Source organism: Naumovozyma castellii, chromosome 1, assembly GCF_000237345.1.
Source record: "Naumovozyma castellii chromosome 1, complete genome".
NCBI classification, from domain to species: domain Eukaryota; kingdom Fungi; phylum Ascomycota; class Saccharomycetes; order Saccharomycetales; family Saccharomycetaceae; genus Naumovozyma; species Naumovozyma castellii.
This window is the reverse complement of record NC_016491.1, coordinates 1,794,027-1,815,868: the sequence shown is the minus strand read 5'-3', so window position 1 is coordinate 1,815,868 and position 21,842 is coordinate 1,794,027. Positions and strand designations below refer to the sequence as shown.

Below are 21,842 nucleotides of genomic sequence, written 5' to 3'. Positions count from 1 at the left end.
CGATATATATATATTTGCATGCTTAGTTCGGTCTTAAATAAATCTTCCCAGTAATTAGGAATAGGAAAATTATACCTAGAATGGAAAGAATTAAATGATTATCCGTAGCGGTTCCCCTGATTGAAAAGCCTATTAAAAATAACGTTAAATAGTTAAGGTAAGTGTGCGATTCAGAAAAATTAAGAATAAAGGCAGTGAGAAAAAAGATTGGAATCATTATTTTAATGCTTCTCTGTTGATTTGAAGTCTCCCTGCTATGTTCATTTTCTTTTTCTTCTCTTTGTGGTAACGCTAAAGGATAATCTGATATTGGAATACAGTCATCTGCATCCATAATCGACACAAAAGACTCTTGGGGTGCTTCAGTCATTTCCTCCCTTTCTTCAAAAATTCGATCATCATCAACAGTGGAGGATAATAGCATCTGATCTAAGAACTTTTCAACATCCTTTGCTCTTGGTCTTCTCGCAACATTGGGGGATAATAATGATTCCATTATATCAAATATCTTAAGATCAATTGGTTTTAACTTCAATCTTTTGTGTTTTTCAATCATTTCTTTTTTATTGAATTGGAAATTTTTAATATTGATCTTCAATTCACTAATACTCAACTGTGTCTGAAAAGGTAATTCAGCGAAAACAATAAAATAGCAAATCATACCTAAAGAGTACAAATCAGCGGAAAAAGTATATTCATTGTAATCTTTTCTTAGGCTTTTTTGTCCCCCTGATCCAGGTATAATAACCTCAGGGGCCGTGAATTCCAATGTTCCAGTTGCACCGGTTGCTGTTCTTGACTCACCTTCCATTTGGCTTTCTCCTAAGTCACCAATAACTATAGTTGGGAAGCAATCTTCAATATCTTCCGCAGAGTTATAAGCTTCTTTGTTAAATTTTTGTAGTAAGAGACAATTGGATGGTTTTAAATCTCTATGAATTAGTCCAATATCATGTAATTCATGTAATCCACGGGAAATATCTCTTAAAATAGATATAATCTGCCTAGTGTTCAGTCCAACTCTACGGGACCCCAAATGTTCCATTTTTTCCTTTCTCTTCATTCTAAATCTTTGTTTCCGTTCATCAATGGGTGCCAGGTCAGGAAATTTGTCAAACACGTCCCTTAGTATGCAATCTTCCAAGTTTCCACCTTCACAAAACTGTTGCAATATAAAAAGGCAAGGTATTTTCCCCACACCTGCTTCACTTGTTCCATCAGCTGTTCTTACCAATCCACATGAATCATCCATTTCCAGCCAAACATGATTATACGTGATTAAATTTGCACTTTTATGGGTCAAGGCGCTCAATGCCTTGACTTCCCTAATACATTTTTGAAACCAAACCATATCATTCCCAATAGGAATTTTCTTTAGGGCAAAAACACCCAAGTCTGTGTCACCAATTTTATGAACTACTTTATAGACGGATCCACGGGCTCCATTACCCAACAGAGATAAAGTCTTAAAAAATTTATGGAAATAACCTGGTATAAACAGATCTGGTGGAATAAAAAAACCTGATGAGGATGTTTCCTTATGATCAAGAGTGTCTGATAACGATATAGAATTTGTATGCTGATGTTGTTTTTGAAGTAATTGGAAATAACGACCTGGTAAATTTATCCTACTACTTGACGAAATAGACTCCGATCCTGATCTCGATCTTCGATGGTCTGAATGGTTCGGTATGGTTCTACAGTTAGTGGCATCAATCTCGGTACCACACTGTGGACATATAAATGTTGCAATAGAGGTGGCGGGGGGTCGAGAACGATCGTTTAGGTGGTCTGGGTCAATTTGCCGGAAATAGGATAATGTTCCTGATGTTGGGTTCACAATAATAAGGGACTGTGAGGTGGGGTCATCTAAAATCAAAGATTCTTCTCTATAAGGCACCAAACTCATTGTTCTGCTGTAACTTGCATTCTACAGGGTTTTCTTGAAACTCGATCCTTAGTTAGAAAGATTTCTGTGTTCCCTTATATATCTGTCCAACTCCGCGAAAATTAAATCAGGCTATACAAGAAATGTCAGAATATTAAGAGAAAATAGAGATGTATAAAGATTAAATGGATAAGTACAAAAGGAGTCCCATCTACTGAGTACAGTGGTTCTGGTGAGAACGTAATTTACTCACGGTATTAAATGAAGCTTCACATTTCTCACATTTAAATCTCTTTAAATGGGTCTTCATATGCTTGCTCAAATTGGATGATTCATTAAATGCCTTCCCACAAATCTTACAATGCAATGGCTTCTCACCGGTATGTGTTCTAATATGTATTTTCAGTGAACTAGATATAGCAAACCTTTTCCCACAGATATCACATTTAAATGGTTTTTCTCCTGAATGTGTCCTCTCATGTTGTTTTAAAGTCTCTTCATTGGAGAAATGTTTCTTGCAAATGGAACATTGGAAGGGTTTGTAACCTGAGTGGACTCTCATGTGACGCACTAATCTTTGTCGCTGGCTGAATATCTTGTGACAATTAGCCCAATGACATTCGTATTGTGATTGACCCTTTAGTAGATGCATATTTTCCATGTGAATATTTAACTCTTGTGCTGAGCTAAAACTTCCTGAACAGTCACCCCAACGACAATTATGTGTGGACGGTAGAGGCAAATATGAGGACGACGAGGATGCGGAAGCATCAGATGAGGGGAGTGACGATACTGGCATAGACGGAGGGGATTCAGTCAATGGGATATTTGTTCCAGACTTTGAATCCATGAACTTAATATCAAAGTTTATACCATGAGAATCATTGATATGATTAATTAGAGAGCATAGATCGTTATTTTCATTTGTGAAATCACAATCTTGCCAATTACATGAATTTGTCATTAATTTACCACCATGGTACTGTTGTTGAGGATTATTGGTAGTAGTGGTAGGAGGTGCAGAAACATGGTCTTTAATTATATGCTTTTGTAATTCCAATAGTGTATTGAATGATTTTGTACAAGACGCCCATTTGCACTTTAAACTAGCATTTTCATCTTTCTTAAAAGTCCAATTAAAATTAATTGTATTATTCTCGTGTAATAGGTTTGTTGTAGAATTAACCCTTTGATTATCTTGGATTTGAGGATGTGTTGAAACAGACGTTGATGGCACAGTTGGATAATGATAGAATTTGTCTTGTCTTTCACGTTTAACTCTCTCATAACTGTAAGTGTTCCCATTGACATTGACACTGTTGTTATTGTCGTTCATTAAAGTAGCATTATTTCTAATCGCCTTATGTGGATGAAGTTGGATTCTATGGTGATGGTGATGCTCTTTTTCAAACTCTGTAGGTGTTGAGTAACGTAATGTATTTTGGTTCTGGACAGGTCCGATAGTTGACTCTAATAAATTTATACTTTGATTTTGATTCTGTTGCAAAGATTCTTTATCATTATTGAGGTGTTTATGATTGTGATGATTCATATGATTTGCAGATGGCACCTCGTATAACGAAGATATATCACATAAATCCTCCAAGATCTTTAAATCCGTCTGAGAATTCACCACGTGCTCGTGATATGGAGCTTCTCCTAATGGCTTTTGTTGTTGTCCTCTATTTTCATGTGTATGAGAATCATTGGAACAATTTTTACAGTAATTATCCAACATAACATTAATATCATCATGTTCATCCTTGTCCTTGGGTTCCTTTTTCACTGAATTTAATGACGGCTGTTGTTTCATCGGCTGACAAGTTAGATCACAATTCAGTTCATTTATTCTATTATTTAGCGATATTGGGTCATTCAAATCAGGAATAGCAAAGGGTTCATTCGGTACATCTGCATATATGACCAAATCATCATCTAACGAATCCATTAGGGGCGTTTCTTGCTTCACAGTATTGTTGTTATTAACAGCGTTATGATGATCCTTCTCGCAGCATATCTCCAAGATTTTAGGATTACAGTAACAATTGTCCGCCTCGTTATGCACATTGTTATTATTAGAATTCAGTGTTGTAGCAGTAGGACCATTTAATTTCCGTTTCTTCGGTATCAACATCAGATCATCGTTATAATGCATGTCCCTTTGCAAATTAAGCAATCCCTCATTGGAAAACACGGAACTGTTGTCTTTCAGATATGGATTATTAACGTCTCGATAATCATGATAATTAACGAATTCAAAATGTTGACAATCTGCAAAATTCTGACAATCCTCATCGTTGAATTGATTACTCGTTTCGTTACAAGGATGATGGATATGCGAGGATCTTGACGGTATAGCAGGTGGCGGCACCCCCAATTTCAGATTCTGGTTCTGGATATCGACGTTGCCAGTTGGCCCCTCGAGAGCTTCGTTGTGGTGGTGGACATGACCGTGGATGTAAGTCATGTTATCATAGTTGTGGATATGGCCGTGGACGAGACCTTCCTCGATGAGAGCAGTTGTGTGTGGCATTATAACTTGCTGGTCTTGCTTGAACTTGATGAGTGGCTCTAGAGGTCCAACGGTGATGGTAAATGGTGTATAGATATATAGAGACACTTGTGGAGTAGTTATAGTATTTCATATATGGGCATTGTCATACCCTCAAGGTTAGGCCGAATCTATTCGGATCGGCCGATTGTTCACCACCAGAAAAGCAAATTGACACTTTCTTATCACAGAAATAAGAACAAGAGCAAGAACAGGGACAGAAAGAACAACAATGGTCGCCGAAACTGAACCTAAATCGGTGTGTGTTTATTGCGGGTCCTCCTCTGGTGCTACGCCAATATACTCGAAACAAGCTAATGAACTGGGCCGTCTATTCCATGAATTGGGTTGGAGATTAGTGTATGGTGGTGGTACCACGGGGCTAATGGGGCAGGTCGCCATTGGCACCATGGGTCCGGACACAGATGGGGCTGTACTTGGTATTATTCCTAATGCATTGGTGGCTAAGGAGCGTGAGGATGGTAAAGATGTGGAGATTGAAATTGATGTCGATGTGGAGCACCACAAGGGGTCTACTCCCATTTCTGACAAATTTGGAAGGACCATCGTTGTCCCTGATATGCATTCTAGGAAAAGAATGATGGCTGAGGAAAGTGATGCGTTTGTAGCCATGCCAGGTGGGTACGGTACTTTTGAAGAAGTTATGGAGTGTATAACGTGGTCGCAATTGGGAATTCATAATAAACCAATTGTGCTCTTTAATATAGACGGATTTTATGACCATCTTCTGGAATTGATTAATCATTCTGTTAAGCAGGGGTTTATCAGCGAGAAGAATAGAGAGATTGTACAAGTTGCAGAGACCGCACAAGAAGTGATAGAAAAGATTCAAAACTATGTGGTTCCAGAAGGTCGCTTCAACTTGAATTGGACAGATGAGGGCCACAAGCATGGACCTCATCATCATCATAAGGAACATTGTTAAGTTAACGAATTGATTGGCTACGTCGCGAGTTTCGACATATGACAAGTCCCTATACCTGTTGCTATAGACCACGCATAGTTTTTTTTGTGTTCATGTATTTAAATCATTATATAGATCTATTTAATAATACTTTTATATAACCCTATCTGACCTAACGATCATGCGGTTATTGTTAGTTACTAGCTGCCTTTTATTACTCTTTCACTGGCCTAAACATTTGAAAATTTAGAAATAACGTTGATGAAAGAAAATTAATAGTCGCCAATAGTCATCTCATCTCATCTCCTGTCAACCCAAAACAGTAAGAGAAGGTAACTGACAATGCGTATAACGATGGCTGCGGCAGCCAAAAAGGGATTTAGTAATCCTGCCTTCAAAGCCCTCGGTATCCCCACCATCAAGCTCCCTTCAAGAAACTGGATTATATTTTGGTCAGTACTCAGCATGGGGCTGTCGGGATTAGCATACGATAAATATGAACAAAAGCAGATATTGAAGAAGTATACAGGATTGGTTAAACCACTGGCCCAGGAAGCATTGCCCGTGGATAAGAAACCTAGGAAGATCACGGTGTTCATTGCACCTCCTCCAAATGATTATTTGGAGACTTCATTGAAGATTTGGAGACGTTTCATTAAACCTGTTTTATATTATTCAGGCTTGGATTATGAAGTTGTTGAGGCTGATAGACAAGGTATCATTAGAATGAAAGTTGCCTCTCAATTACGTCAATTACGTTTGCAAATGAGAGGTGAAGAGAGACACCCAGATTCTGTGAAAGATAACAGTAAAACCAATACGTCGGAGCCAGCACAACCCAATGTTGAAATAGAAGAAACACCAGTCAAGCCAATTGCCAAGAGTGATTTTCTTGGAGTATTTTATAATAGGCCAAAGGAAATAAAAGTAGTTGATGAGGATTCGTTGGTGGAAGATCCAAGACTTGCCGGGGGTGTTATATGCATTGGAAGAGGTGCATATAAGGAATATATAACTGGGTTACATGAAGGACTGTTAGGACCTTTACAAGAGCCTGAAAGAGTGGAAGCTATAACAGATAAGGATACCGCATCATTATCATCTGATGGTAATTCGATCAAGGATGATCCAGTTGCTGAGCAACAAAACGTTGACTCGACAGTCACTGTGGTGAAAGAAGACAAAAAGAAAGAAGAGGAGGAGAAACAAACATCTGAGGAGGAAACCCCCGAAATAAAGATTGTCAAACCGTACATTGACCCGAGTGAGTATCCAAATGTTGAAATCCCAAGCGAACTATATCAATTAGCATCACCTGACGGTGTTATTAGAGACCCCAAAACCAATGTACCCATTTTATTATATCAGCCCATCCTAATGGTAGCGATTCCAAGTTTATCAGGCTTTTCAAACATTCCAAGACGTATTTACAGGTTTTATCAGAAAAGACATTTTGCCGAGAAGGTGTGTTCAGAGACCTATGATGTAGTTAAGCAAGAACACATTAGACCGTTTGAGGCTCCTGCGGATTTAAGTCAAGGTGAATTTGATGAAGAAGTGGACTGGCCAAAAAGTTGGGTGAAGCAAGGTCTTGTAAGGAAAAGTGAATGGACCAGAGAACTAAAATGTGATTCTAGGATTGTGGAACATATGTCCATGTATGGCAGCAAACCAGAAGATAGAACCGAACCATAAACTGTGATATAGTAAGTGATCTTAGTTTATATCTTGTATATATAAATATTACGTTAATATAATACTACACGCCCTCGGACGCTATTCGCGTAAAGTGTCCGGATGGAGTTTACAATAGATCGAGAGGGAGAAAAAGGTATAAGTTGGAAGAGTTGAATGTGGCTTGTCACACTTACTGGAACAGCACGACTATAGAAGTGAAATATAGACGATGAGCATCTTTTTCAGACCACCTTTGGATATAGAGATTACACTGGACAACGAAGAAGCACGAAAGCATGTGGATCTCCCTACTAACAATAAATCCAATATTCAGGAAAGTTTACCACTTTATGAAGATGGTGAGTCCCTAAGTGGGGTTGTAACATTAAGAGTCAAGGAAGGGAAAAGAGTCGATCACTTAGGTGTGAAAATAGCCGTTGTTGGCTCAATTGATATGGTCAAAACTCATGGTGGAAGCAATGGTAGTGTTACTGGTAATAAGATTTCACCCAATGCTTCAGCTTTGGACTCTAGGAAGAAGACTGTTGATCAGTTTCTTTGTATGAGCTATGACTTATGTCCTGCTGAGGAATTACAACATACTCAGAGTTTTACTTTCAATTTTAAAGATGTTAACAAGAGATATGAGGCCTATAGGGGGAAGAACGTTGATGTGTCATATTATGTTAAAGTAACCGTATTAAGGAAGTCTACTGATATTTCCAAAACCAAAAGATTTTGGGTATATTTATATAAAGATCTGATACCTCAACAACCGCCAACCACTGTACAAAAAGCACCTTCAAAAGTACAGTCAATTGAGGAACCCGTTGAGGAGGAAGCTTCTAATTCAAACGGCACTGATGCATCTGACGTTAATGATAATGGTGAATCTTCAATTGCAGCACCACCACCTTCGAATAGTGCGAACAATAACGAATCACACCCAGTCAAGTTGGATATTGGTATAGAGAATTGCTTACATATTGAATTTGAGTTTTCTAAGGCACGTTACACTTTGAAGGATGTCATTGTCGGAAGGATATATTTTTTATTGACTAGGTTAAAGATAAAACACATGGAATTAAGTTTGATTACCAGAGAATCCTCTGGTTTACAACCGTCAAACTATTTAATTGACTCTACCGCAATTAGGTACGGAATAATGGATGGATCGCCAGTTAAAGGGGAATCAATACCTATCAGATTATTCCTAGGAGGATATGATTTGATTCCGAATATGAGCTGCAATTACTTCAACGTTAAGAATTACTTAAGTTTGGTAATTATTGATGAAGCCGGCAGAAGGTATTTCAAACAATCAGAAATTATACTTTATCGTACAAGGTAACCAGTTTTTTGACTATTGATGTATTTTTTACAATTCTTCATATAAACACCTACTTCATTATAGAACAATTGTCTAATTATTAAGGTCACATGCATATTTATAATTTTTTAAAACTCTGTTGCTATAAAAATGATTATCTTGCTAGAGATTAGTGAGTGCCCCACTGACAGGTAAATCCAAAATGTTATTCCAAGAAGTAATAGCTTGGTAGAACTGCTTTTCTATTCATATACTTGCTGTTGGGTTTTATTTACTCGAACATTACATAACTTATACCGATTACGTAATGAACATTGACTTTTTCTTAAGGGCGGCATCATTTCCCCTTTCGGAAATCTATAAACAATAATTGTGACAGTAAAAATTTCCTTTAACTATTGGTTTCGGATGGGTTTGCTCTTACTCTCAATGTTTACATTTTACTTTGATTTGCGCCAAATGTTTCAATGTGTACAAGATCATCAAATTATCATCCTCTTAGTCTTCGCCCCTTCCTATAGAACTTCAATATGACTCCATTGCTCTGTTTATCTCACCAAAATTGAACGCATACAACCACACCCTTTGAAAGATGGAACGAAATAAACAACCGAGCACCCTTGGGAGAAATATTATACCTCTCCTGTGTGCCTTGGCTTCAATGGTGACAGGTTCAGTTGGCATTGCACTAACTTGTAAATTCCACAAGACTGAGGCTGTCCTGATCATCATCACATGTGCCACATACTTATATTCATTGATTACATTTACTTCTTTATTTAGGTTGCGATCAAGGATTTGTGAAGTGATTGGGTTGTTGAGTATTTGTTTTCAACTACTAATACTGGGATCAGCTATTGAATATTTCAATTGGAACGTTAAACATTCTATGATACCCAATTCAACAATTCAAAAACATTTACTCATTGCTATGAATTCATTACTTTTGTTTAGCCTTTTCCTCAATGGGATTAATATTGGATTTTATTTTGAAAGTAAAAATTATAACAATTTGGAAGAAGCTGATGAAGGATCTGATCAGAAGATTACGTTTGTTGATCAAGAAAAGTTTATACCGTTAAAGGATTCCACACAAACATTGACACCAGGAATGGATTTATTTTACCCAAAAAAATTCAATATAGAAAACCAACAAAATTACTCTGGATACGCAACAGAACCGGAACCTATGTTCTCAGACGATCATTCTGAAAGATCTGTAATAAGACATCAGCTGGGACCATCATCTAATCATCATATAAGAGAAACTGACTTGAGTAAACATGAGAACTTACCAAGTAGAGGGAGGTCAAATTCAATGAATAAAATATTTAAAAGATCCTTCCTCAAAATAAAAGACTTAAAACTAGTTTCATCATTACAATCAAACAGTGAACAACTTGCAAAAGACGAAACTTCGCAGACAGGGAATGATTTAAACACACGTTATATAACCAGACTTTCTACAATATCAGACATTTCGAAAAGTATATTAAACATAGGCGCTAATCCTCAACAAGATTCTAATAGAAATCAAAATAATGAAAATATTCAAAACAGCATTGAGAGACCATTCTCAGTTATGATCGACAATCCACATAGAAAATCACAAGGCATGTGCATGTATGAAACCGAAACTCAAACATCTCCAGCATTGGAATTAGAAAAGAAAGCTATCGGCAGGATTGATAGTTCTTTGCTGCGCCCATGTCTACGTTTAAGTAACAGGATGCCTTCCTCGATATCGGAAGAAGAACAGACAAATCAACTATCACACCCTCCCTCTCCATTGATTCCACAAATGGAAACGTTCGATGTGGAAGCATTTGAAGAAACCATCAAGCAACAAAATATGCATAGTATGTTTGATAGCAGTTACGACGAACATGACACTCCAGAACATATTGAGTTACCGGAAACAGTTACTTTAGATATTTGGGAACAGGATAAAAAGCAAATCTTGGAGAGAGCAAATAACCTACAGCAGAAAGTATTACTACCACCTTTAGAATTGGCTTTCGAACGAGAATCCAACAGCCCTCTTGAACCATCAATTGAATCAAAAAAAACATTCAGTTTTCCAGGTAAATCACCAATAATGGATAAATTAATGGAAGAAAGAAAAACAATGGAAGGCACGATAAATGAGCTAGATAAGTACTTGAATGATTTCGAGATAGATGAAGCAGAAAAGGAGCAGATACTAGAAAACAGTTTAAGACAAGATATGTCACCGACACTTACGGCTGAAAAGGCCTCAAGAGATTTACATAGAGCTGCAACAAATCATTCTCCAACCAAGTCAATCATTTCGATAATTAGCGGCTCAGCAAACAATAATTACCATACTCATAAGACACGGAACTCTCTTTCCAATTTCCTAGGAGGTCATACACGAACTTCATCTCAATTGACATTTATGTATCCATCACAGACCAATGCAAAAGCCGTATCCAACCCATCTTCGCCTACTAGATCCAAAAGGTTTAAACGGCTAAGCAAAAAACTTTCACTTTCCAATGTATCGGATTCCATGCTTCATTCTACATTTTTACCTGACAATAATAATCATGATATGAAGACAAATAGCGAATTTTTCAATTTCACCCCAAAGGGTCAACATAATAGAGGGAAAAGTTTTGATTTTAGCTACTTACATTCATTACAGAACTCTCCGACAAAGCAGACATCTGGAATGTCAAGAAATGTATCCTTACAACGTGAATTACCCTATTCTAACACATCATCGCCTGGTAAGGCATCTAGGCGTACCAGCTCACATTTTTATATGCAACAGGAAAACACCACGTACACGTTCGATTGCAATAAACCAGTAGATACCACAGTTTTAGAAGAACCAGTGGGGATTAGAGAACCAAGTTCAACAACGCCAAGTATTGTATCAAATGGCTCGGAAGCTCTCTATCCTGAACTGATTATTAGTGAATATGACAGAGAAAAGTGGAATACAATTACCAACCTGCATCTAAATGATATATGATCAAAGAAATTTGATCAAAAGAACAGTAAACATGCATTACAAGATACCCCCATTTTTTATAAACACGTAAATACCGTAATAAATATTAGAAATTTCATAGACAGTTATTGACTTCGCAAAAACTAGTAAATTTTGCCGCCGACATTTTTCTCGTAAAATAAACGTTCGAAACGATTTTTCAAGGCGCGATGAGCTAGGGAACTGCACATAAAATTTTATCATTAAGTATACTGCAGTGTGATATACTAAGAATGGATAAAATTACAAAAAATACAAGACTCTGTGATGGATTCAAACGATTTATTTGATGTCTTTGACGAGGCTCCAGCTGATATCCCTCTGATAAACGAAAATGAAGACGATAAACCTTTAGTAGAGACAACGGAAGTCGCCAAGAAACACTCTCTTTCAGATAATGAAGCTGAACCAGAAAAGGAAGTTAAGAAGAAATCTAAAGGTCATTCCTTGGAGAAGAAAGAAAAGTCACAAGTGGTACCTGTTGTTGCAGATTCTTTCGAACAAGAGGCTTCCAGAGAGGTGGATGCCTCCACTGGTTTGACTAACTCAGCTACTACTCAAGTTGAAGAAGATGGTAAAGTTAAATTGTCACATCAAGTGCGTCATCAAGTTGCTCTACCTCCAAATTATGATTACACGCCTATTGCAGATCACAAGAGAGTTAATGAAGCACGTACATACCCGTTTACGTTGGATCCTTTCCAAGATACAGCCATATCTTGTATTGACAGAGGTGAATCTGTCTTAGTCTCAGCGCATACATCAGCAGGTAAGACTGTAGTTGCAGAATATGCAATTGCACAATCATTGAGAGAAAAGCAAAGAGTGATTTATACATCTCCTATCAAAGCATTATCAAACCAAAAGTACAGAGAATTATTAGCTGAATTTGGTGATGTTGGGTTGATGACTGGTGATATTACTATAAACCCTGACGCAGGTTGTTTGGTTATGACTACTGAAATTTTAAGGAGTATGCTCTACAGAGGTAGTGAAGTCATGAGAGAAGTTGCATGGGTAGTTTTTGATGAAGTGCATTATATGAGAGACAAAGAACGTGGTGTTGTTTGGGAAGAAACTATTATTTTATTACCAGATAAGGTCCGTTATGTGTTTTTATCTGCTACCATTCCTAATGCCATGGAATTTGCAGAATGGATTTGTAAGATCCATACTCAACCTTGCCATATTGTGTATACTAATTTCCGTCCAACCCCACTTCAACATTATTTATTCCCAGCTCACGGTGATGGTATTTACTTAGTGGTTGATGAAAAGAGTACTTTCAGGGAGGAGAACTTTCAGAAAGCAATGGCTTCTATAAGTACACAAGAAGGTGATGATCCAAATTCGATAAATTCAAGAGGTAAGAAAGGACAGACATTTAAAGGTGGTGCCGCAAAGGGTGATGCCAAGGGAGATATTTATAAGATTGTTAAGATGATCTGGAAGAAGAAATACAATCCAGTCATTGTTTTCTCTTTTAGTAAACGTGATTGTGAAGAATTGGCTTTGAAGATGTCCAAATTAGACTTCAATTCTGAGGATGAAAAGGAAGCATTGACTAAGATTTTCAACAATGCTATTGCATTATTACCAGAAACAGATAGAGAATTACCTCAAATTAAACATATACTTCCATTATTAAGAAGAGGTATTGGTATCCATCATTCTGGGTTGCTTCCAATCTTAAAAGAAGTAATTGAAATTTTATTTCAAGAAGGGTTTTTGAAGGTTTTATTTGCAACAGAAACATTTTCCATTGGTTTGAATATGCCTGCCAAGACCGTTGTTTTTACATCAGTTAGGAAATGGGATGGTCAACAATTCCGTTGGGTTTCTGGTGGTGAATATATTCAAATGTCCGGTCGTGCCGGTCGTCGTGGTTTGGATGATCGTGGTATTGTTATCATGATGATTGACGAAAAGATGGAACCACAAGTTGCCAAAGGGATGGTTAAGGGTCAAGCCGATAGATTAGACTCAGCTTTCCACTTAGGTTACAATATGATCTTGAACTTAATGAGAGTAGAAGGTATTTCACCAGAGTTTATGTTGGAGCATTCATTTTATCAATTTCAAAATGTCATATCTGTCCCAATCATGGAAAAGAAAATAGTCGAATTGAATAAGGAAATTGAAGATATTCAAGTAGATGATGAGGAAAATGTTAAAGATTACTATGAAGTTAGACAAACGTTAGATAATTATAATGAAGATGTTCGTCATATTATCACACATCCAGCTAATATTTTAAGTTTCTTACAACCTGGTAGATTGATTGAAGTGTCCGTTGGTAAACAATATTATGGATGGGCAGCAGTTGTTGATTTTGTGAAAAGAATGAATAAACGTAATCCTTCAGCAGAATTTACTGATCATGAATCATATATTGTTAATGTTGTTGTGAATACCATGTATGTTGATTCACCTCTAAATCTATTGAAACCATTCAATCCGGAATTCCCAGAAGGTATTCGTCCTGCCGAGGATGGAGAACAGGCTGTGTCAGCAATTATTCCTATTACATTAGATTCCATTAGGGCGGTTGGTAATTTAAGATTATTCATGCCAAAAGATGTCAAAGCTGGTAATCAAAAAGAAACTGTTGGCAAATCTTTGAAGGAAGTTGGACGCAGATTTCCAGATGGTGTCCCATTAATTGACCCCATTAAGAATATGAAAATTGAGGATACCGATTTTTTGAAGTTAATGAAAAAAATTGAAGTCCTTGAATCTAAATTATTTGCTAATCCATTGGCGCAATCTGTCAGATTAAGTGAACTTTATGAGAAATATAGCAAGAAGCATGCGTTGATACATGATACAAAACAATTGAAACAAAAGATAAATGAATCACAGGCTGTTATTCAATTAGATGATTTACGTCGTCGTAAGAGAGTTCTACGTCGTTTAGGATTTTCTACCCCAAGTGATATTATTGAATTGAAAGGTAGAGTTGCATGTGAAATATCGAGTGGTGACGAATTATTATTAACTGAGCTAATTTTTAATGGTAACTTCAACGAACTTACACCGGAACAATCTGCTGCGTTGCTTTCTTGTTTTGCATTCCAAGAACGTTGTAAAGAAGCACCAAGATTAAAACCAGAGTTATCGGAACCATTAAAGGCTATGAGAGAACTTGCGTCTAAGATTGCCAAAATAATGAAAGATTCTAAAATTGAAGTTGTTGAAAAGGACTACGTCGAAAGTTTTAGACATGAATTAATGGAGGTTGTCTATGAATGGTGTAAAGGTGCCACCTTCACTCAAATTTGTAAGATGACAGATGTTTATGAGGGATCTCTAATTAGAATGTTTAAAAGGTTGGAGGAATTGGTGAAAGAACTGGTCGATGTTGCCAACACTATTGGTAATGCCGCACTAAAGGAAAAAATGGAAACTGTGTTGAAATTAATACATAGAGATATTGTTTCAGCAGGTTCTCTGTATTTATAGATTCTAGAGTTTGGGTAATTTGTAATATATATATTTGTAGTATCAATAAAGACACAATATACATTAAAAGTTCTAATGTTCATGGCCTTTTTACTGAGTAGCAGAAACGTGCATCAGCCTTGAATATAACCTATAGCGTAAAGATTAATATATTTAATATTTTATTTTCGTGTGTACCATGTATAATATAAAGAAAGAAAATAATTACCAACCTCTACTTTCAAACAAGGCAGCCGCATTCTTGTAACAGACCATATCGTATAATTTTTTACCTTCTTCCTTATCTTCCCATTCATCCAAGAGAACCTTTTGCAAGCTTTTGGTGTTTGAATCGGTAATACTTTCTCCTGCCCATGGAATATCTGAACCATAAAAGACATGGGTGGGATCAGCAAAGGCGAACAGAGCCTTTAAAGATGATTTAGAACTAGACAAAGCAGTATCAAAGTAGAACGTCTTGAAGGCTGCCTCATACTGTTCAGCAGTAGTATTTTTGTCAACCATAGCCATACAGAGTGCAGCTCTATCATGAATCATTGGTAGGGTTCCACCAGCATGAGCTAAGGAAATGATAATGTCTGGGTATTTAGTCTTGTAGCCAGAAGAAACTAAATGAAGGGCTGTTCTCGTGGTTTCAAAAGTGAAGTCTGCAGCACAAGATACCATGATATCGGAAATTGGTTTAGCTTCACCTGGACAAGGATGAACAAAGATGAACAATTTATAGTCATTAAATTTTTTCCAAATTGGTTCAAAGATATCAGCTCCCAAATATTGGACAGTTCTTCCATTAAATGGCGTTTCAGAAGCATAGCTTGTGAAAACCGTAAAACCAATGACACCCAGATGATTCACTGCATAGTCGATCTCAGTTAAACACCCCTCGACATTTAATAAAGATGGTAGAGACCCTAAACTGACAAAACGATCTGGGTATTTATCAGATAGCGTTTTTTGGTATTCGTTGATAGCTCTAGCGGCCTTTCTAGCCTTCATTTTGTCAGTGTAAATACAGACACCTGGTGCTGAAACACTAAAGATCCCTTTCTTTATACCCCACCTATCCATAATCTGTAAATCATATTCTTCATTCCATTGAGGAATACCCCAACCACTTTTGTCCCCACCGGTTTCGTTAATCATGGCACGGTAAATGTCTGGGATGATATGATGGTGAGTATCAATTTTGTTAATCACAGTCATTATGCTTAGATAAAATTTCAAGCCTTTTCTATCCTACTCTCTTTCTGAGTAACTTAAAAAAACAATTTGTAGTAGACCTATGTGCAGTGAATTCGAGATTCTGTCTTCCTTTTTATAGCCCAAGTATTCAAAATAGCTTTCCCTATTGTTTCATCTTCGGAGAACTCCGATGACATTCGGCGCAATCCGTAAAAAACCCCACCATTCTCGATCTTTAGAGAGCATATATTAAAGGAATACTACGGTTTCCCGTGGAAATATCTTGTTTTTGACATAGCAGGTGGTTTTAGTTTGTGTTTGAGCCTTCTACAGCGTGCTAGTTCCGCGGAACATCTCGAATAATTGAAATGTTCCTGGTGTTACCATACAAAAAGCCATATAGTAGTTCAGGTGTGAAAATTCAATTACTGGAATGCAATTATACTAGCAATGCACATTTTAAAATATGTATATCTTCTGTGATATGTATGTAATGTTACATTCTAACTATCAGACAAGGGCTTCATAAGTCTCTCTCTCCTTACCTTTGAATTTACCGACTCTCTTTGCTTCTTCAGCTTCTTCTTCTAGCCTGTCTTCATTGATAAGTTCATCGATATCGTAATCGAATGCGTTTGGGTCCTGATTGTCGCTGTTTCCAAGCACACGTCTTTTCAAACCAGTTTTCGAATCCAGTTGAAATTTATTGGCAGAAGAGGCTCCTTTTGTATCTTCATCCTTTAGTTTAAATTTTAGTAAATTAGGATCATTAATAGCGTTCTTTAAACGCTGTCTCTTAGATTTAACCTTTTCCTTACCTGATGAAGGCTTCCCTATTTTGAAATTTCCAACATTTCCTAATATAGGTAATATCACAAGAAAGAGGATGACGACAAATAGTACAATAAAGTATGCGACTAGTTCCATGTTCTATTATCTTGTTTGGATGGGACTTTTTAGTTGGATTCCGATGAGCATACCTTCAAGTGTCGACAATAACTTCAAATTTTCCATTTTCTCAGTTCTTCAGGATTTATAGCGCGGCTTTACTATTGTAGTAAAAGATACCGATTCAAACCTGCGTCAAATGACAGTTAATAATCGCCTACTTATGGCCATAACAGGAGGCATATTTGTTTAAATGGATGGTTTTTCAGAATCTAGGTTGGAATCGTTATACAAGGACTTTAGACCGTTGCAGGAACTCAATCATGAAGGTTATATAGCCAATATCAACTCATGGAGGAAATATCTTATTGATACCGACTTTGGGAATCCAAATGGTATGATATTTGAGTGTGGATCTACATTTCTCCAATCATTGTCCAGAGGAAAATTGGGCGTTCCAAAAAGTATTGATGTTGTGATAGATTCTCTTGTTCAGGAGGAATATTTGATACCTTTTGAAAGTTTTGATAATGGAGAAATGTATACTGAAGAATTGCCAAGATTGTTCAGATGGTTAGGTATATCAGGAAAGAGTTGGAAACGTTATAGAAGCCGGAAGAATGAGGAGCGTCTGTATTTAAAGGAAGTTAAACTGATCAAGAGATCTGTAGTTGAGTCAAGATACGAGGACATTAATGAAGAAATAAAAAAGAATATACTAGAACAAGTTAGTGGAATCACAGATATAATATTTCCCACGTTTGAATTCTATGAAATTACAAACTTCAAGAAATATTTGAAAGACGAACAAGATGAATTTCTGGTCATGCTCCGATATTTGGAAGTTTATAAGCATGTTATCATTAGGGAGGGAGCCACAATTAAGATTGTGAACCATCAAGTACTGGCGCTACTTAATACTTCCCCAACTGTTATTACTGAAAATGATCGTTCTATTGCAGAATTAAAAGCTGGGATCATCAATATTAATAGACAGGTGAAAAAAATAGAAGTGGATATTGAAGGATATGTGAAGAAAATGCATGGGTCAGCCTTCCAATCTCTTTCAAGGGAATCTCAGAAGCAGTATTTAAAAGCAAAAAGGTTGTCAGAACTGTATTTGACTAAGTTATTGACTTATCTTAATACTTTATTAAGTCTAAAAAAGCAATTGGATGTTTGTTCAACCAATAATCTTCTATTCAATGCTCTTAATACATCAAAGGAAACTCTTAAGGTCATGAACGATTATGTTGGGTCAGCTGAAAAGGTTGAAGAGTTATTAAAGGATGTTGAAGAAGAGAAGATACGCGCAGATAAAATAAGTGAAGTCTTAGCTTCAAATGATGAAAGTGAAGAAAACATAATATCGGATGAGCAACTTGAGCGAGAACTGAATAAAATGGAAGAAGATATGAAGGAGCAAGGGGTAGTGAGTACATTAAATGGGGATAATGCCAGTACTGAAAAGCTATCAAAAGAATTAGAGAAATTGAAGATTTCAACGAAAGATGAGAATAAGATATCAACGAAAGATGATAATAAGATTCAATCTGAGAAGAAGGAAAAAGCACTAGAAGGAGTTTTAAATTAAAGAGTTGTCCTATATATCTATAACTCCAGGCCCATAGTTTGCAAAATCGTTTTTCGTTTTTTTAGTGTAAATCTAGCTTACCTTTGACTTCCAAAGTTTACGAAAATTCTTTGATCTTTCGTTTCGAGATTAGAAATCTTGATTTTAAAAAACAAACATAATACTTTTGAGAGCTTAGGCAGTTTCAGCCTCGTTATTAGTAAGAACGATGTCCGCAATAACGAAAAGAAGAAGATTTGTTGTTAGTAATAGTCTTTGTATTGGAGATCTCAAATCTTACTATTTTCGATCAGGGGTTTTAATCTATTCAAAACTAATCTGATTCATACTAGTGAATTATCGTTACCAAGCTTTAGTACCTTCTGTTTCTGTAGATACGATTTCATACATGAGGAATTACAATAGATCAAGTAATACATATATATATATATAAGCATAATAATAATTCAGATAGGAGCGAAAGACTAAATTCGATGTTTGATTTCTTCACTTTAAAATTAATCAGTTGAACTATGCACTGTATTTTATCATCATTAAATTATTATGCAGATAACACTTTCAATTGATCATTTTAAATAATGCTACAAGTACCTTTGTAACATACATAAAATGACCTTTGTTGAGTGTTGTTATGGCCCTATTTGTTGTCTTTCTTCGACTCAATTTTTTTGGGAATTATTTTTACAAACATTTTCAGTTGCGGAATTTGTTCCTTTTATATTATTCTCGAAAATCTTTTCAAATGTTTAGATAGATTTTTCATGTCCCAACAGTAGAAGCGAGAAAATACTTAGGGCTATAAACAAGTCATTGGAAGAAAATAACTTTTGAGTCCAAGTTATTTATCGTTTAAAAGCTTGAATTATTCAAAACATTCAAATTACTTAAGAATATAGGTTCTATATATATCATTAATGTCTACCGCAGAATCAATAATTATAGACGTCATTGACGACAGAGATAAATTTATCATTGACGACATCATATAAAGCATCTTTAAACTCGCCAATACTAAATCCTGATATTTGCTTCTTAATATCATCAAATAAAGCATCGTACCTCAATCCATCTGAGGCCTGCTTCAAAGTCCTAACTATGCACGCTTTTAATAGCTCTTGCTTCCACTGTGAACTTAACCCTTCCGTATGACTAGTATATACTGTGCTTGAAGAACTGTTGGTCCTCGATGCCAGATCCTCTCTTAGTCGAGGTAGGGGAACACGCAGTTTTCCATTCCTTACCCTTTTAAGCGGAGGTGAAAAGGTTTCACGTAAATTATACTGTTCGTCTTCTAAGTATAAAATGCCGATATCGATAAATGATTTTAAGACTAATTGAAGAGTCGCAACACTCAGCTTAAGTTGGTTCTGTAGCTCCTTAAAAGTTAAATTGGATATTTCATTAAAAAGAGATAAAACGCAGGTCTGGAACAAGGTTAATTCTAGAGTAAGACTTTCTCCATTGGGTAACGTATATGGTGTGTCTACCTCACAATGTTGTAGGTTGTATGCAGGAGACAATTTTTGTAAACTACCATGTTTATTTTCTTCTTTATAAAAATTCACAAAACTCTCCCATCGAGCACTTAACCCCTTCGGAAGTTCCACTGTTTCGCCCGTGTTCTCCAAGAATAAGTGGGGAACCTTTTGTCGTTCAAAAACTAATGGTTCAAAAACTATCTCATCTTTTTCACTCTCTAACCGATATCTTTTAAATAGTTCATCATTAACCCTTAAATTTTCTACAAGATCAGAAATTTTCTCAAATTCAGTAGATCTACCGAACTCCTCCCTGAAATGATCTAGTAATCGTGACTCTGGATATCTCTCATTTGTTAACGAAATAATAATACCAGGTCCCTGTAATATTATTCTTCGAAAAAGAGATCGCATGTATAGTGTTAAAAATGAAGGCGTAGAAAAAAACCGGGTGGATCCTGCTACTAAACGCTCTGGAGATCCCCTTCTAGTAATGTCGCAATTGGATGACTTACGAATAAATAATTCAATCTGTTTCACATAGGCTTCCTCGAATTTCAATGTTCCTCCTAAAACTTCTTTTATCTCAGTTGCAATAATCTTCTTATACAGGATATACGGACATTTTGCAACTCTTGATAGACTATCGGCCTTTTTAAGAAGGCATAACATGTCATGGTTTGTTTTAAATGATTCATTTAAGTGTTTTTTAATTAAACTTGATATTATGTCGTCATATTCATTTAGTCTGTTCCTCTTCTCATATGATAAAAACGCCTGGGTGATAATCCAATAGCCAGCATTTTCTGATGTTCCTATCTCAGTATAGTCATCATAGGACGATGGAGAGACATAGTATAATGACATATCGAGTATATCCTTATTCATTAATACACATTCAACAAAAATATCACCAGTTACTTTTGCTAGCGAAATGGCAATTTTCTTTGAATAAGTCATGATATTTTTAGAAAACATTAAAATACCATTCACAAAAGCTTGGGCATCATCTGATTCTTCATTAATTACCGAGTTTACCAATGATCGTATATGTTGGTGGAGAAGAGATTTAAATGATGTACCTTCAATCGCCACGTTATATTTGTATAGTAAAGTTATCAAGCTAGATTCTTGTATCATGCTATTGTATGGTTTCAGTCGGTACAAAGGTGGAAGAAGGGATAATGCAAACTCTTTTGGATTAGGGGAAGTTTTAATTACCATTTTAACAAGGTTTTCTTCTGCAAATTCGAGAAATATGAACGGCCGCCTAATATCTGCCAAAATTTGGGGAAAATTAGATGGGACATATGATATTATTGGATCCAGTGCGTTTATTGTTTCACGGTAGTCATTGTACCATAAATTTGAAAGGGCATTATCAGATCCCACCGAAAAGTATCCAGGATCTACGACAAACAAGTGATCAATAAAGGATTTATTGGTTAATGTCAATTTTTGGATGCAATATTTCCAAAAATCCAATATGATATCTCTCTGATTAAGTGGTCGTAGTTTTTTTGTTTTATTTTGTTCTGTACTACTATTATCTGAAAGTACTGATTGAAAAATTTTCCTTTGTGTCATTATTCGACACATGTTCGTTAATGCAGCATATGATGGAATGTCTAACTCCGATAATGGACATATTTCTTCTCTATTAAGCAGATCTGACACGTTTTCAAACGTTCTATCTAACGCCTTTACAATTGGATTGTATCTCTTTTCATTGTTGCTCAAATGAAGTACGGATTCCATTAGCATAGACTTCAAGTATAATTCTAGAGTATATTTTGTGGAGGTTGCCTCTTGTCCTAGACGATCTGCTTAATCTAATGGTTAATGCCT

General features: G+C 36.2%; 11 protein-coding genes across 11 annotated transcripts; 6 read left to right on the top strand and 5 right to left on the bottom strand.

The window, feature by feature from the left end:
* Positions 1-22: 22 nt before the first annotated feature.
* On the bottom strand, positions 23-1,909 carry IKS1 (protein kinase IKS1; the record flags this gene model as incomplete). The annotated part of the gene is made up of 1 exon (XM_003673808.1): positions 23-1,909. The coding sequence occupies one exon, from the start codon at positions 1,907-1,909 to the stop codon at positions 23-25; it is 1,887 nt and encodes a 628-aa protein (XP_003673856.1).
* Positions 1,910-2,099: 190 nt separating this feature from the next.
* ZAP1 (Zap1p) lies at positions 2,100-4,421 on the bottom strand (the record flags this gene model as incomplete). The annotated part of the gene is made up of 1 exon (XM_003673807.1): positions 2,100-4,421. The coding sequence occupies one exon, from the start codon at positions 4,419-4,421 to the stop codon at positions 2,100-2,102; it is 2,322 nt and encodes a 773-aa protein (XP_003673855.1).
* Positions 4,422-4,671: 250 nt separating this feature from the next.
* On the top strand, positions 4,672-5,385 carry LOG1 (Log1p; the record flags this gene model as incomplete). Its single annotated transcript, XM_003673806.1, has 1 exon — positions 4,672-5,385. The coding sequence occupies one exon, from the start codon at positions 4,672-4,674 to the stop codon at positions 5,383-5,385; it is 714 nt and encodes a 237-aa protein (XP_003673854.1).
* A 321-nt stretch (positions 5,386-5,706) lies between these two features.
* On the top strand, positions 5,707-7,059 carry TIM54 (Tim22-complex subunit TIM54; the record flags this gene model as incomplete). Its single annotated transcript, XM_003673805.1, has 1 exon — positions 5,707-7,059. One exon carries the CDS (start codon positions 5,707-5,709, stop codon positions 7,057-7,059), a length of 1,353 nt encoding a protein of 450 aa, XP_003673853.1.
* A 211-nt stretch (positions 7,060-7,270) lies between these two features.
* On the top strand, positions 7,271-8,392 carry PEP8 (retromer subunit PEP8; the record flags this gene model as incomplete). The annotated part of the gene is made up of 1 exon (XM_003673804.1): positions 7,271-8,392. One exon carries the CDS (start codon positions 7,271-7,273, stop codon positions 8,390-8,392), a length of 1,122 nt encoding a protein of 373 aa, XP_003673852.1.
* Positions 8,393-8,963: 571 nt separating this feature from the next.
* IRC8 (Irc8p) lies at positions 8,964-11,372 on the top strand (the record flags this gene model as incomplete). Its single annotated transcript, XM_003673803.1, has 1 exon — positions 8,964-11,372. The coding sequence occupies one exon, from the start codon at positions 8,964-8,966 to the stop codon at positions 11,370-11,372; it is 2,409 nt and encodes an 802-aa protein (XP_003673851.1).
* Positions 11,373-11,657: 285 nt separating this feature from the next.
* Positions 11,658-14,852, top strand: MTR4 (ATP-dependent RNA helicase MTR4; the record flags this gene model as incomplete). The annotated part of the gene is made up of 1 exon (XM_003673802.1): positions 11,658-14,852. One exon carries the CDS (start codon positions 11,658-11,660, stop codon positions 14,850-14,852), a length of 3,195 nt encoding a protein of 1,064 aa, XP_003673850.1.
* Positions 14,853-15,056: 204 nt separating this feature from the next.
* On the bottom strand, positions 15,057-16,055 carry NCAS0A09100 (amidohydrolase family protein; the record flags this gene model as incomplete). The annotated part of the gene is made up of 1 exon (XM_003673801.1): positions 15,057-16,055. The coding sequence occupies one exon, from the start codon at positions 16,053-16,055 to the stop codon at positions 15,057-15,059; it is 999 nt and encodes a 332-aa protein (XP_003673849.1).
* A 489-nt stretch (positions 16,056-16,544) lies between these two features.
* EXP1 (Exp1p) lies at positions 16,545-16,961 on the bottom strand (the record flags this gene model as incomplete). The annotated part of the gene is made up of 1 exon (XM_003673800.1): positions 16,545-16,961. The coding sequence occupies one exon, from the start codon at positions 16,959-16,961 to the stop codon at positions 16,545-16,547; it is 417 nt and encodes a 138-aa protein (XP_003673848.1).
* A 214-nt stretch (positions 16,962-17,175) lies between these two features.
* CHM7 (phosphatidic acid-binding protein CHM7) lies at positions 17,176-18,516 on the top strand (the record flags this gene model as incomplete). The annotated part of the gene is made up of 1 exon (XM_003673799.1): positions 17,176-18,516. One exon carries the CDS (start codon positions 17,176-17,178, stop codon positions 18,514-18,516), a length of 1,341 nt encoding a protein of 446 aa, XP_003673847.1.
* A 929-nt stretch (positions 18,517-19,445) lies between these two features.
* Positions 19,446-21,758, bottom strand: RTT101 (cullin RTT101; the record flags this gene model as incomplete). The annotated part of the gene is made up of 1 exon (XM_003673798.1): positions 19,446-21,758. One exon carries the CDS (start codon positions 21,756-21,758, stop codon positions 19,446-19,448), a length of 2,313 nt encoding a protein of 770 aa, XP_003673846.1.
* Positions 21,759-21,842: the final 84 nt, after the last annotated feature.